The sequence below is a fragment of the Chelonoidis abingdonii genome, chromosome 3 (assembly GCF_003597395.2).
Source record: "Chelonoidis abingdonii isolate Lonesome George chromosome 3, CheloAbing_2.0, whole genome shotgun sequence".
Classification (NCBI taxonomy): domain Eukaryota; kingdom Metazoa; phylum Chordata; order Testudines; family Testudinidae; genus Chelonoidis; species Chelonoidis abingdonii.
The window spans coordinates 135,425,292-135,441,133 of NC_133771.1; the positions used below are offsets into that span (position 1 = coordinate 135,425,292).

The 15,842-nt window shown below is 42.3% G+C and overlaps 1 protein-coding gene and 1 long non-coding RNA gene across 2 annotated transcripts in view; one reads left to right on the top strand and one right to left on the bottom strand.

Moving 5' to 3' along the window:
• The window catches only part of LOC142046593 (uncharacterized), a 782,351-nt gene that overhangs the window by 44,109 nt on the left and 722,400 nt on the right, over positions 1–15,842 (top strand). The window lies entirely within an intron of this gene.
• CAPN9 (calpain 9) overlaps positions 1–15,842 on the bottom strand; it is a 45,771-nt gene that overhangs the window by 24,378 nt on the left and 5,551 nt on the right. The window contains exons 2-7 of the mRNA XM_032806403.2: positions 8,101–8,170; positions 5,278–5,396; positions 2,997–3,130; positions 2,253–2,421; positions 1,195–1,278; positions 97–182 (exon numbers count right to left, since the gene is read on the bottom strand). Of these exons, the coding sequence (XP_032662294.1) occupies positions 97–182; positions 1,195–1,278; positions 2,253–2,421; positions 2,997–3,130; positions 5,278–5,396; positions 8,101–8,170 (662 nt within the window). The remainder of the gene's footprint in view (positions 1–96; positions 183–1,194; positions 1,279–2,252; positions 2,422–2,996; positions 3,131–5,277; positions 5,397–8,100; positions 8,171–15,842) is intronic.

The window sequence follows — 15,842 nt, forward strand, 5'->3', positions numbered from 1 at the left end:
AACTACAGAAGACTATATACAGAACACTGACTAGACTTCCCTCCTCATCAGTCTGACCTTTATGCAATACAAATAGTTATTATACATAAAACTAACTTGTCACTCCAACGGCCATTCCACTCCACTTGCCCCCATGGATTTCTTGGCCGTATGAGTTGCACCTTTCGGCCTCGGTAGCTCACCTAGAAAAAAGAAGACAAAAACAGAGAAACTCCTGAGTGGCCTTAAAATATAATGAGACTATTGCTACTGTAATAAATAATCCCTGGCTGGCTGCTGTCATTAACTAAGAGACAATCTCCTCCAGAGTGGATAGGCTGGATAACTCTGCTGGGCACTGGGGAACTCGGCAGGAGCAAATGTGCACAGGGTAGAAGGGATGGTGGAGAGGAAGGAGAAACCTCCCACCGGGGTTGAATTCTAGTTTCACTTCATAGGGGAGAAGAGTGGTGCTGAGTGAATAATGGAGTTTTTGGTTTGCTGTAAATTAAAAAAAAAAGTTTCAGGCCAAACTGGAAATAAAATTGTCTAATATTTCTGGCAAACCTCAAAAAGTTGAAAAAAATATTTCAGGTTGAGTAAACTACTTTAACCCAAATGAATCATGCTGTTTCAATTTTGTGCATTTGAAAATATTTTTAATTTCTAAAATATGAAAGGAAAGGACATTTCAAAATAAAAAGTGGTTTTAAGCCAAAAAATCAACCCGCTTTGTTTACAAAATGTCAACACTAAACGTGTTAGTTTTTACATAATTTTTTTTCCCAACCAAATCAGTTTGGTGAAATCAGTGCAAATTTGTAAGATATTTTAGTGTGTCAGAATTGACATTTTTTTGCCAAAGAAGAGTTTTAGTTGAAAACTTTCACTCAGCTCTAGGGAAGAACCAGAAGATACATACAGTCCTCTGGCTCCCAGGCATCACTCCCTAAGTTCCTTTAGGCACAAGAAGCTGGGCACATCACCTTAGATGGGGGGAGAAGGGGCATGCTCTGTGTGGCTGGCCAAAATCCTGTCCTCTCCTTGTACAGTGCAGCCACTCCAATTCTCCAGACAAACTGCATCCAGGAGGTGTGGAGAACAGGATTTGTGACCGTTCACTCTCCAGTGCAAGGTTTCCACCACTTGAGTTTGTACCCCTTGCCAGCCCACTCTCCACCACATACTGTCAACATAGCAACAATTGGGACGTACCTCGTCAATGGCAGTTACTGAATAAGCATGACCCTTTATGAGGCCGAAAGGGGTTCGAGCTTCTGACTCAGCTGCGCTGCTAATCTGAAATATGAAAATACACTTTGACGTACCCTTCCTTGAGAGGACATTGTACATGGTGACACTCTGTCAGTATCCTGGCCCGCCGCAGCTAGATACACGGAGAAGTCAGCGGCAGTACTAAAAGGTACTGTGAATGACAGTATAGCTTTTCCTTTTCCTACTATACTGCACACTGGCACAGTCTTTTAGGGAAGACACTTTCTCCACACACAAAAAATCATTCTATTTTTTCACAATATGGGACTTTCTACTAAGATTGTCATCAGTAGGAATGCTCCCAGAGTTCCAGGGGGGAAGACCAAGAATCTAGTGGGAATGGTGAGTGAATTATCTTCTCTTACCCCTATGGTAGGTTCCTCTAGCTCACATATAAGAGACACTGGCAGAGTAGTGTAAGTAAGCTTACAGCCGCTGCCCATGTGGTACCTCTTCTATGGTGTTGTAAATAGGGTTGCCAACCCTCCAGTATTGTCTTAAATCTGGTATCTTTCACGAACAACAACATTAATTTACAAACTCAGGCACTGACTCTGCAAAGGCCTCTGTGCTCACACAGAGCTTACTTCCAGATTGGAAACAAAAATAATAATGGCACAAAAATTGTAACAGCAATCATTGAAGCCAGTAGACACTGACTCCTACCCTGTGACAGGACCGTGAACAGATTTAACTCTGACCCAGGTCAGGTGGATGGGTCCATGAAATAAAATTCACTGTTATTACACACATTCCATACATAAATTAATTGCACATAGTCATTGGATTTCAGCTTCATTTCTTCTTCTGAGCAGCTGCCATAATGACTAAACTGGTATTGCACGTACATTAGATTACAGCTATTGATTATAAATGATTGCAGTGCTTATTTGCTACTATTGCAAAATATTTGCTATTAATTTCAGCTGGATTTTTAAAAATTTTTTACTTAATTAATACCCCCCACAAAACTACACCCTCTCTAGTGTTTTACTTACATCAATAGAGCAGCCCACCATTGAACCTCTTTCAAGAGCTTTTCCCAAGATTTCATAGAAATTTTCTGGAGCCTTTTTGACTTCGTACATTTCTCCAACTCCTCCAGTGAAATCTTCCATGGCTTCTAGTGTACTGCCTCCTTTTAGGGCTTCATAACTCCCATTCAGTCTGAAAAAAAGACATCAGTAGTTAGAAATGTTTTTAAAAACTTTTTTAGTTTACACGGAGCCTGATTCTCTCTTATTTAACTGGTGTAAACCAGCAGTAACTCCATTGAAGTCAAGCAAGTAAAAACTGGATTCAGCGAGAGGAGAATCTCAGTCCCAGCTTGTTAATTACATTGTTGCCCCTTGCCCCCTCCTCATCCTAATTTCTAATTCATTATTGGTTCAAATCCAGCCCAGACTGGCAGTGACAATATTTGAAGTTGTTCAGTGGCCTGCTGGATGCAAAACCAATAGATAGTCTTATTCCAGTTTTTAGCCATAAGAGTTGGCATCATTATTAGCGCTCTCAGCAGAAAAACAAAGAGCAGGTTTTAGGATTTGATCCAATTCTCACTGAAGCCAACTGGAGTCTCTCCATTGAAATTACTGGAAGTTAAATCAATCCATCGGGGATTAATTTAGGACATAGTATCTCCAGGTCAAGGCTGAGGAAAATGCATTGAACAAAGAAAAGCTGACCATTTTCATTGTGTGACAAACTGAGCAATGCATACACCAAAGGTAGGTAGTACTTACTTGGCATAGGCTTTTTCCAGTAAGGCACTCCAGAATTCATTGTGTTCAGCCGAGTGTAGAAAAACCAAGCGGTCTTTAAAGGTGGGTAATCGATCATCAATAACAATATCCAGCCACTCATTGTGCTGCCAAAACTGTGTTGAATGGAGGGCGAGAGAATTGTTTGATAACTTGTAATATTTCATAAGGCTAGCATGCCTCTCTAACTACCATGTTCCCATGCTCCTAAACTATCTCAGTAACATCTGGGGGCTGTTATAAGACTAAAAACACACCGTTTTTGTGAGCCAGGTGAAATCTGGCCCAAGTAAGCACCACATTTCTCCTATTAAGCCTCTTCTCAATCAAGTCAATAAAGAAACTGGTGGGCTTCTATTTTCTAACCTGACACAAAGTAGGGTGACCAGACGTCCCGATAAAATTGGGACCGTCCTGATTTTGAAGAGTTTGTCCTGCATCCCAGCCAGAGTATGGTCGGGATGCCATTTGTCCCAATATTTTGTTTTCTGGTCTTTGGTGGCAATTTGGCGGCGAGTCCTTCAGTTGCGGACAGTCTTCAGCGGTATTTCGGCTGTGGGTGCTTCTATCTTTGGTGGCAAAGTTTATTACCTGCCGCCGAAATACCACCGAAGACCGTCCGCGACTGAAGGGCTCTCCGCCGAATTGCTGTCAAACTCCCGGATGGGTAAGTGTAAAAAAAATTTTTTTTTAAAAATGCCTCCCTCCCCCCCACCCATGGCAGTCCCGATATTTTCCCCTTAACATCTGGTCACCCTAACACATAGACAAAGCTGCCGTGAAACCCCATAGACACAAACTGTCATGCCTGGAAATGCATCAATTTCCTGATCCTAAGCCACTCCATACATGCTGTAGTGTCATAAACTGTAATAAATTATTTAAACTATATTGAATTCATATGAGAGCTGTGTGTTGGCACAGATTTCAGTTAACATATACATTACAAACTGAAGGACACTGAGTGCTATGCGACAAAATAGTAAGTAACAGTCTGGATTCAAAGCAGGCAGGAATTTTGTACTTCCTCCCACAATTTCTTTCAGTCCTTATGATAAACTCCAGTAGAATCCAATAGAGTTTTACAGATATTAAGTAGGGTTCTATATAAATTATTCTAAAAATCTGTAACATTTAACAGAATATACCATTTATATAGAATTTTTAAATCAACCTAAAGAATTCTATAGCAGAGATCTATTCTATTCGATCCATGTTCTTATATCATGCCCACCACCATGGTATCTGAGCACCTATAGTTATATATTACATTCTCGAAGTTTGTTTTAAAAATGTATAAAATTATCACTCTCTATTACATTATATTGGACTATTTAGATGGAGCAGGAATCTGAACTAAGTCAGATACATAGATATTAAAAGTGGTTAGGAATTGTTCGATATTTCTTGATCTGAACTAGATATAGAATATCATGTGACTCAAGCCATCTTAAAACCCACATATACTGTAGGGCCAAGTCTTTCTCTTGATTACAGCTATGTTACCCCTTTGACTTCCTGGCAGTGGGATTGGACACATATAATTGAGCGTAGAATTTGGCCCAGGGTATTTAAACCTTCCTGAGATGATGCCATGATTTCGAACTCTGTATTTCCCTTTATAATAGAAAAACAGTATGTGACTGTGGGAAGTTAAAATTTTTCTAGGTTTCTTCTCAAGACTCTCACTTAAGGTGAGTTTAGCAAGTACTGCATTGAATGCCTTGGTCATCATTTGGAGGTCAGACCAGATCAGTGGTTCTCAACTAGGGATCTGGAGCCCCTAGGGGGCTGTGAGCAGGTTTCAGGGGGCCTGCCAAGCAAGGCCAGCATCAGACTCACTGAGGCCCAGGGCAGAAAGCGAAAGCTCCATTGCATGGAGCTGAAGCCCTGGGGCTCTGAGCCCCACCACTCGGGGCTGAAGCTGAAGCCTAAGAAATGCAGCTTTGCGAGGCTCCCTATCATGTGGGGCCTTGGGCAATTTCCCTGCTTGCTACCCCTAATGTCAGTCCTCACTTTAATATGCAGAAAAACATTTGTTGCAACACAGGTGGGCTGTGGACCTTTTATAGCATGTTGGGGGTAGCGGGGGTGCTTAAAAAGAAAAAGGTTGAGAACCTCTGGACTAGATGATTTAAAGGTCTCTTTTGGCCTTAAACACTATGAAATCCAACTCTACAGCAAACGGACAACCCTGCCACTAAATGGACTGTGCATTTAGCTACCCAGCCCCTAGAAGTGTTTGCATTTTATGCTGTTTTACCTGAAAGTGAAATATTCCAGCATAACCCGGTCCAAAATTTTGATCTTGAGGTACAACTCTGGCTAATGTTTTTTCATTCAGTGTAAGAGAAGCTATAGCTGCTAATAGCCAGCAGTCACCTGCAAATTGGAAACACCAACACACAGATCACCAATAATATATAGTGAAAATATTCACAATCTACAGGAAAAAGATACTGTAGCAGCCTTGTCTCAAACTGTACAGGTAAGATTCTGACCTCGGTTATGCTAGTATAACTGAAGTCAGTAGAATTATTCTGGATTTATGCCACTGTAACAAAGATCACAATCCTGCCCTGCATGTATTACAGGTTCTGCATTTAACTATGTATTAAGAGTTCTCATTGGGTGGAGTAAACTCACATCCATTTCATTTATTTGCATTTTATTTCCTGTGTAATGTGAGATGCTACACAAACCAGCTATAACCAGCCATAATTGACTATGAATACAACTACTGTCAACTGTTTTCCTCCATGCAGTGGGCTAATTTTGCTCTTATTTACTATTTCATTGTAAATCCAGATGAATCCTACGAAGTCCATTGTTGTTTGGGTTTACACTCTGATATTACTGTAGAGTAGATTTTATCTCATTATAGTGAAAGTTCACAAAGTCTGGGAAGTACTTTTTGCCACTGGGGGAAAAAAAAGTCTGAAGAGGCTTAATTTGTTGACGCTACATGTGACATTTCACATGACTTCCTATTATAAGCAAGCAGTATGATGGCTGGTTGCCCACCACCCAAGGACACATCAATACTCTGTTTAACTTAAAACTTCAGGAGAAGACTGGCTGGCTAGCTGGCATCAACCAGGCAAGATGCCACATAGAACCACTCAATTCTCAGCTTCCTTGGAAGTCGTATAGCAGGGGTTGGCAACCTTCAGAAGTGGTGTGCCGAGTCTTCATTCATTCACTCTAATTGAAGGTTTCGCGTGCTGGTAATACATTTTAACCTTTTTAGACGTTCTCTTTCTATAAGTCTATAATATATAACTAAACTATGGTTGTATGTAAAGTAAATAAGGTTTCAGAATGTTTAAGAAGCTTCATTTAAAATTAAATTAAAATGCAGAGCCCGCTGGACTGGTGGCCAGGACCCGGGCAGTGTGAGTGCCACTGAAAATCAGCTTGTGTGCCGCCTTCGGCACCCGTGCCATAGGTTGCCTACCCCTGTCGTATAGCATCTGAGCCAAGAACTGATCTCACTGAAATAAAGGACAAAGTTTCCATTGGCCTCAACGGGGACAGGCTTTGCCCTTTTCTGTGTGTTTTTCTTCCTCAAGATAAAGGCAAAACCTTGGCTTTGTGTTAGTGACTCACAGGAAGGGAAACTGCTCAAGAATGAAACAGAACAAAAATGAGTCATGTGCACTTTTTCCAAACCAGCAGGCCTGCTGCAAGCCCTGGGTTATTTGCATGGAGTGAAGGGAGTAGTGAGTGTCTCACAGGAGGCACAAAGGTCTGAAAAATCCCTATAAGCCATTTTGGAAGAGTATTAGGAAACCATTCAACTTGCAATGTACACCTTATGGAAATGTCCTATGGAATTCAGCTGGGATTAAACAAATAGGTTTCTATGGAAATGTAATAGGATTGAATAGAAATTACTCTAAAACCTATAGAATTCAATAGAAAATGATAAACCTTCTTCTGAGAGACAAGGTGGGTGAAGTAATATCTTTGATTTATTCACCCACCGTGTCTCTCTAATATCCTGGGACCAACACAGCTACAAGGCCACTGCAATCTTTCTTTACGTTTTTTGGATGATCCTATAGTGTTGCATAGAAAGAATATAATTCTCTAAAATTCTGTACGATTCTATAGTTGTGGTACTTTTTGAGTGTAGTGAAATTCAATCCAAAGCATCCATTATTTAGAGTGGGATGAGTGAGAAGCTAAAACCAATTTAGAAGTTAGTCACATAACACTATGTGCCTGTACTAAATACCTTCATCGTTTTAAAATGAATTTTTATATTCTTATTTGCTCTTTCTCTGAGGGTAACCACTTTCCAGACTTTATCTTGCAGGATCAAGTAGATGTGTCATGGCATTACTACGCAGCCATGTTGCATCAGTGCATAATATTGCAGCATCATGTCAAACACAACACCGGCATCAACCTGTGGTGTTGCTTTGACACGGTGGGACACAATATCAGTATGTGTCTGTGCAGTGCCTTGCCATGAGGATAGCTGCATCATGACTTTAAGACTGCTCAGAAAGTATTTGAGACTCTATATTGCTGTAGATGCTATTATGCGCTTACAGGACACAGACCTGGGACTCTCCTGTGAATTTCATGATGGATGGCAACTGGCAGCACTAACTTCTCCCTCGCCTTTCATAGCTCTGTCTCTTTAATTTGGAGGGAAGAAAGTGAATGTTTGCTTCCACAGCAACCAATACTTTATTGAGGCATCCAGAAATGGGTATGGGGTTAGAATGAGAACACGTTACTTCTGAGTTTCACTTCTTCCACTAGTTTAGGGAACAAGAGACTGGAGAGGCAGTTTTGCCTGCTGGATAGAGCATTGGACTGGGCTCTAGACACAGTTCTGCTGCTAGGTGACCTTGGCCGAATCACTTTCCTATTCTGTGCCTCGGTTTCCCCACCTGTAGAATGGGGGTATTGATACTGAACTCCTTTGTAAAGGACTTTGAGATCCACTGATGAGATGTGCTACATAAGAGGTAGGAATTACTATTCGATAATAACCACCACCACCCCACCCCCTTCTAGAATCTCCTGTACCACAGCACGTGGAATAATTCTGTAAAGGGAAAACACTCACCGAGATCCCCTTGACAAATGTCAGTTCTTGTGGCTCCTCCAACTATAAACTGTGGGTCTTTAACAATTTCCTGAGAGAGTAAGAGAGAAAAAAATCATTTAAAATATGCCTGGACAAATATAGTAACATTTAGGGGATGAACCTGTCACCAATATGCCACATGCATTACTGCAAGCCTTGAGAAACTGGCTACCACACAATAGTACAGACACTGTGTTACACTGTGTTGAGCCTTTGTTGCTAATTATAGTGTGTGCCACTGAAACGATCATTTGTTCTAATTTTTTCTAATGAACGTAGTGCTGATGAACGGTACTGGATTGGCAACCCTGAGAGAGTGCAGGCCTGTGTTTACTTGTAGGGCATTTATAGCATAGGCAGTGGTGAGCAATCATAACATCTTCCCTTAAAAAAAAAAAAAGACAAAAGAGGCTGATCCCAGCCTTTGTTTGCTTTACCAAGTAATGTTAGTTTTAAGTGGGAGCTGGCTCAAGTATGACACTCCACACCCTTGAGTGTCCAAAGGTTGAGAGGGGCTGAGCCGATAAGATATTTGTAGAAAGGAAAGCAATGCTGACTGGCATTTCTTTGATTATTTTAAGTTCAATTAAAAATATCACAGATGTTCTGCATTGGATCGAAAATTATGTCTGTAAAACAATTAATCTGTCAGGGATTTCCCCCCTTGAAATCTAACTTGTCACTTTAAAAAAAAGCATTCACTGCTTTGCCCTTGGTTCTCGATTGCACTTGTGTCTCCTTGAATGGAACTTTGGGGTATGATGGGTAAGGCTGCGATTTAGTCACAGAGGTCACGGAAGTCACAGAATCCGCAGGAGGCAAGAGGGACCCCCGCTGCTCCCACCTGCTGTGGGTGGCAAGAGGGACCCCCAGAGCTCCCAGCTACAGTGGGTGGCAGAGAGGATCCCTAGCGCTCCTGGCCACTGCAGAGGCAGGGGAGACCCCCACTGCTTGGAGCTGCCAACAGAGGGAAACCTTGGAGCTCCCACCCCCACCCCAGCTGCCCAGGTGACTCATTTTGTCATAGGTATTTTTAGTGAAAGTCAGGGCCAGGTGACCTGTCCCTGACTTTTTCTGAAAATATCCAGGACAACAACTTAGCCTTAATTGATGGGCACCTATTGATCTTTGTCCTTGAAGTACCCCTTTTATCTAAATATCTTAGGTACTTATATGGCTCCCCTTACTGTAGTGCCTCATAATCTTTGATGTAGTTATCTTTGCAATACCCCTGTGAGCTAGGGAACTACTCTCATCCCTGTTTTACAGATGGGAAACTGAGGCATAGAGAGATTTGCCCAAGACTGCACAGGAAGTCTGTGGTGAGCACTGACCTGAACCCACTCCTTTAAAATGGTAGGCTAGTGCCCTACCCCTGGATCATCTTTCTTTCAATGAATAGGCCTCCTTCTCCTTTTCTACCTTCACAGACTCCCTGGCACACCTAAGAGATCTCCCTGCACTTCTACCTTTGCACTGGAAAACAGGTAGCTACAAATACCTTCTCTTGTCTCCCTCGAGAATGAAGACAGATGCTAGTGCCCATCTGTGAATGGAACCAGCCAGTATTCATTCAGGACAACCAGAAAGCAATCACCTCAATATTCTATAACAATGGGATCTACTATAGTGACAAAAAGAAACTTTGAAAGGACACAGAAAATATGATAGTATAAACATCTAGCCCACCATCCTGAACAATAAATGTAAGCTGGCAGAATTGATTGTTACAGAATGAAGGCCTGATCCAAAGCCCATTGAAGCCAATGGAAAGCCTCTCATTGACTTCACTAGGCTTTCAATCAGGCCCTAGGGAAAGAAAAGAAATAACATGGACAAAATGTTCTCTCATACATTTTGCGATCTATCTCCATTTCTCTCTAGAAAGCCATCCTGCCTCTCACGACTACACAGGGAATACTGAGTGTCATCAGGAGGGCTGAAGTAAACTGTAAACCCTGAATATGATGGAAACCACTTCAAACCAGTGTCAGACCCCTCCCCCCACCCCGGCCCCTAGTTCCAGCACCTACGCTATTGGTCCAAACCTGCAAAGTGCTGAGCTCCTAAAATTAATGGGATGGTGGGGTGTAAGTGAGAGCATAAATTGGCTCTTTATCTCTATCCAGTAGCAGTTTCAATACCATAAGAATAAACACCTTTCAGTGATGCCATGTTATCTTTTGAGGCATATCAAAACAATGGCAAATGAAATTCAATGTCTATACATACAAAGTAATGCACACTGGAGGGGATAATGTAAACCACTAAAATGCCTCATGGCATTCTAAATTAATTGGATCAACTCAGGAAAGCAACGCAGGCATGTGTGTGGATAGCTCAGTTAAGACCTCTCTGCTCAATATGCAGCTGTGGTAAAAAAGAAGCAAAGGTGTTACGTTGTATAAGGAGTAGGGTGGCAAATAATATGGAGAATATTATAATGCAGTTCTATAAATCAATGGCACAGCCTCATCTGGAAGACTGTGGGCTGAGCTGGTCCCTCCATTTCCAAAAGGATATTGCAGGATTCAAGGGGGTTCAGAGAAGGGCAATGAGAATGATCCTAGGCCTGGAAATATTCTCTTGTGAAGAGGGATTGATAAGATGGGGAATGTTTACCTTAGAAAGGAAATTAATAAGTGGGGACATGATAAAAATATACAAAATAATCAATGGTCTTGACAAGGTAGGTTGGGAGCTCTGGTCTCTCATCACATAACACAAGAACAAGGGGACAGTCAATGAAATGAATGGGTGGGAAATTCAACACTGCTTAAAGGATTTTTTTTCACATAACGTGTAATTAAACTGTGGAACTCACCTTAGGTGCTGGAACTAAGGTACTGCCTCAGCTCCTGGCTTGAAGTTGTTTCCATCATATCCAGGGTTTACAGTTTGGTTCAATGGCTCTCAGCATCTCCACTATATAAATTGTTTCAGCACTGATGGAACTCATTAAACCTGAAGTTTTTGAGGCTAAGAACTTATGAAATGATTGGACATTTATATGGATCTCAAGAATGTTTAGAGTTAATATAATTAACAACAACAAAAAATTGTGGCAGGGATATTAAATCTCATGTTTCAGGATTTAAACCAATATCTAACTACTAGAGATTGTGATGAGATGTGCTTAGTGAAGGGATCTTATACTTTCCTCTTAAGCATATGGTACTGGCCACCATCAGAGACAGGATATTGGACTAGATGGACCTTGTCTGAGGCAGTACGGCAATTCCTCTGTTCTTAGGGAAGAAAATAATTCTGAAGCATTGAGGAACGCATCTTCTGCATGATTTCTGCCCACTGTGGCCATTAAATACCACCCAACTGTCCTGTTTCTATTCCAGGCTGAACATCATGGAATAAATTCATCCTAGGACTATGCCAGCTTCCACCAGCTTAAACTCAGACACAGGGTCCCTGAGAAAATCTACCAAGTGATGATATGGTGATGCACAGTAGCCATCTCTAATTTCCCTTCCACCAGGGGGGCCTAGAGGAGACTAGCACAGTCCAAAAAGTGGCTGGTGCTGGTCCAGGAGGAGGCAGGGTGCATTGATTCAGCACCTAACAGCAGCAGTTAGTAGTAGTGCAGCTTCTGTGGATCTCTGGAGGATTTTTAAGGACAGCCCAATGGAAAAGAGGCAGCCACCTCTGATTAAATATCCCCAGCAAGAGTGATTCTTGCTCAGTGAATTCTGGTTCACGTTGTACCAGAAGTCTGTTGTTCGTTGCCTGATTAAATCTTTCCTGAGACAACTGGACACGGGATCAGACCGTAAGCACTATACATAACCCTACCCTGGGGGTGTTGTACATACCTCTGACACATACCTAAGTTGTCTGCTTTCTTAAGCTTTGGCAACATTTGTATAGCTTGTCATGCCAATAAAGCGTCATTGAATTCATCTGAACAAAATGGTTAAGTCCTGTGAATCCAGTTAGTCAATCTGTCCTGAAATCCTGTTGCAGAACTGGTTGTATAGGTGATAGCACAGTTTCAAGGTACCTGCACCCTCCTCTGTGGTACATACTAGGAGTGTCCAGTTAGGTTTCGGGTCTCTAGCTGTCATCTGTCTCTGGGCAGGGACCCTTGTCCCATGCCCTTTTGACCAGAGGTTTTAAGACTGCACAACCTCTTGCTTTGCCATGTGACATCCCCAGCCAGCCAGTCTGCCAAATGGCCAGTGCTTGTGCTTTGCTTTCTCTCCAAGGGCTGTGAACAGTGTATTGCCAGCAGTAACAAGTTACCGCACCGCACTTTCTAAGCAAGCACAGTTGTTGAAAGGATTCCAGAGAAAACATCATAAATGACAAAAGGTCCTAGACACATGCTAAAAGCTTACCAGAGATCAACCATCAGTCTTAGGGGCCCTGGTCAGCCAAAGTTCTTCCAACCCAGTGGTCCTCTTGGACAGAAGGTCCTGTCCATTTGCTGGATCAAAAAGCAGGCCCTTAGTCAGTTTAAACCCAGCCTCATTATAGCAAAAGCCATTTTTTTATTTCTTGGTCTCTGGAAAACGCAGTTTGAACCGTATATGCAACCTCCGCTCTCTCCCCAGGGAGTGGTATATCTCTGAAGATGTTTACAACCTATATGGTTCCTTAATCGCCGCTCAGCTGTTTCTGGTTCATGGAGGAGCTGTGATAACCCTGCCCCCTGGAGCTGCATAGCATCCCTGGCCAATCGTGATCCATAAACTGAATACGGTATGGTCCCCAAAGATACTGCATGCAATTGCAATATCCATCACAAGTGGGGCGACACTATTTCAGTTAAGCAGCCAAGCAAGAAGCCCCTTTATTGATGCCTTTGCAAAAGGAGAAAGTTCAATAGCAAAACAATAATAGGGGAGCAAATGCAATCTTTCAAACACGGCAGTTCCCTAGAAGGAAAATGAGTTAGTTTGTATTTATTTTAGTGTATTTAACAGTCATAATTCTGTAGTGTCAGAGATTCTGATTCCTTCATAGCTAACCAAGGCCAGGTCCAGGTCTGGGCAATGAAATTTGGCAATAGCCCAAAATGAGTAAGTTAAACAGCCTGCAGGTTTAGCCTATCAGGGCACACTATAAAGTGGATCTGTTTTGCCAGGCTTTTGTACATGAGGCAGATGGCTGGGGATTAATATGCTTAGCGAGGGTGGGGTATTTTTATATTATTTACAGAGTGTGATTATTTTGTTATGTTGGGGTGGGGAATGGGGATAAGTTGCTGAAGTTGTATATGTATTATATTGTGTATATTTTTGGCGCTAGGTACCTTAGAAGTGGGAAGTATCTATTGAACAAGCTTTAGAACAACTCATGTTTTTAAAAAGTGGGTAGCTAACATCACATAAAACCCTATAACGTGGCAAGCCCTTCGCTTTCCTATCTACATGAGTCAGTTTGCTACACCCAGTCCTGTTGCTATGAAATATTGCCAAGTTCTGAAGTTAACCCCTTTGCTGATAATCGCCGCTGGATACGGCAGCATCCCTTTGAATCGCCAACATTCCATTTGAATGCTGACTTGTTAAAGACCTCATAATGGACCTGGCAAACAGGGTAGCCCTGGAGGTGTATTTTGACCAAAGTTCCCAATTCAGGAGGCAGCAGCCAAGTGATTAAAAAAGCGACCCACCCTCTCAACGATCAAACTGCATGTCCCAACCAATAAGACGTTGAGTGCCCCACCTGCAATGCACTGAGCATATTGGAGCCAATTCTCTGTTCCATCCTGGTCTCTTTATAGTAGTCTGGTGGCAAAGGAAGGGTAGAATTGGCCTCAGGAAAAAGGGTTTTGCTGAGTGGCATAAAGCCAGAGATATGACTCTGTGCCAGATCCTCCTCGCAGCACCTTGATAGAGTGTGCTGGGGTTATGGCAGGGGGAAGGGTTCAGATTATCCCTGTTCTGTAGCTATTTTCATCCGAGGAAGAGCTGCGAGAGACTTGATACTGGCTGAGTACAAGCTAGAGAAACCATGAGACTGCTCTAATTTACACAGGGTGCCCGGCTAAGAATACAGTGAGGCACAAAGGTGATTTAAAGCCACCTTCCTTCATTTGGAAAGCATTCAACACATTTCAGGATTCAGCCCTTAGGGAGGATAATACTGCATCTTTGTAACAAAAAGGCTCAATCCTGCTCCTATTGAAATAGACACGAGCATGGCAAAAGAGCACAGCCTTACAGAAGAGGAGAAGACAGACATTAACATCTCCCCACAGGTGCAAATGAGAAAGGTCCATTGGCAATTAAAGTCTTTATCTAGAGCTGCAAGTCACACATTAAGTCGACATAAAGTATGCTCATGTAGGGATAAGGATGGTACCTTTAGAGTGTTTTCTGGCTTCAAAGAAGGTGGCAGAGGGCAAGTGACCTGCCCACATTCCTTCAAGCCAAATGCCTTCCGGCAAGAAGCATTAGTGAGGTGTATGTGTCACAGTTACAGAAAACAAAGGCAAGTCAAACCAGACTTGTCATTACCTGACCCACCTGCTTGTTAAATACCCCCAGGCCCTGGCATGTGTGACCTGTAACTAAATGATAAAAAAACCCATTCATAGTCCTTGCAACATTACAGTAGAGGAAAAAGTGAGGGGATTTTGATTTTAACAATATGCATTATTTTAGAATTGCTGCTTACAGGGAACATAAGTATGTAGCAATTAAGAAACTCACATCTGAAGAGAGCTGTTTAACTTAATCTGTCCCCAAACGCCCTAAAACTGTGTAGGTCCGTCAATAACCTTTTACTCTCTACATATCGGGTGCAGAGAGCTCCCACCGTGCTCTTTATGTGCACAACTTCCCGAGGCCAGGACGTTGGTAACCAACACCAGCTAGCTCTGGATAATTGCATGGTATTGAGGTATCACAGCTCATTTTTACAAATGATATTTCGTATCCTACTTGTCTAAAATACCCTTCCCACCAGACTAAATGTCTTGTGGTAGTAATGAGATAAGGAGCCTTTCAAATCCAGGCCACTAGTGGGAATCTCTCTTAGATTAATAGTAACCAAACTGTATTAATGTGTGATGATTGTTTGGTAGCCGCTGTAAAATGAGTTGGTGGTCACATGGCAGCTCCTAGAGAACTGACTCTGTATCATAATTAGCACCCTTGTGGCCATTCTCATGAGAGACGTAGACCTCAATTCTCTTTTACTCACCACAGTGTAAATCAGGGGTAACGTTCCTGACTATCAGTTACGTCAGTGTAACCCAGAGGAGAATCAGGTCCCAAGGAATGAATAGACATGAAAGCTGAACCATGGGTGGCCTTCATCTGCTTTAACAGATTTCATTTTCCAGGACTACCAAGCCTACACCTTTCAGGAGCACTACATTTTAAAAGCACATCTCCTTGTGATTTTTGCATAGCACTCTCCAAACTTCGGGAATGTGACTTTGCAGCTGCTCTTGTTCTGCCTGTATACAACCCTACCATATCACAGTGTTATAATTGTGAGAGTTTCGTGCTACACAACATCCTGGAGTTACCTTGAAAGAAGGCCCTGATCCCTCAGTTTAATCCAGCATGAATGATGGTGCAAGGGCTAGGTCAGAGGCAAGTTGCAGTGGTTCAAAGTAGCAGCAGCTTCATTTACAAAGTGGAGATGAGAGGTCATAAGGAGCCCAATTCAGACCCCGAAATGAGAGGTATTGGCTGAAAAAGGGACAGTGACCAGGGCAGGCAGGCAATCCTCCCAGAGAGTCCCATCAG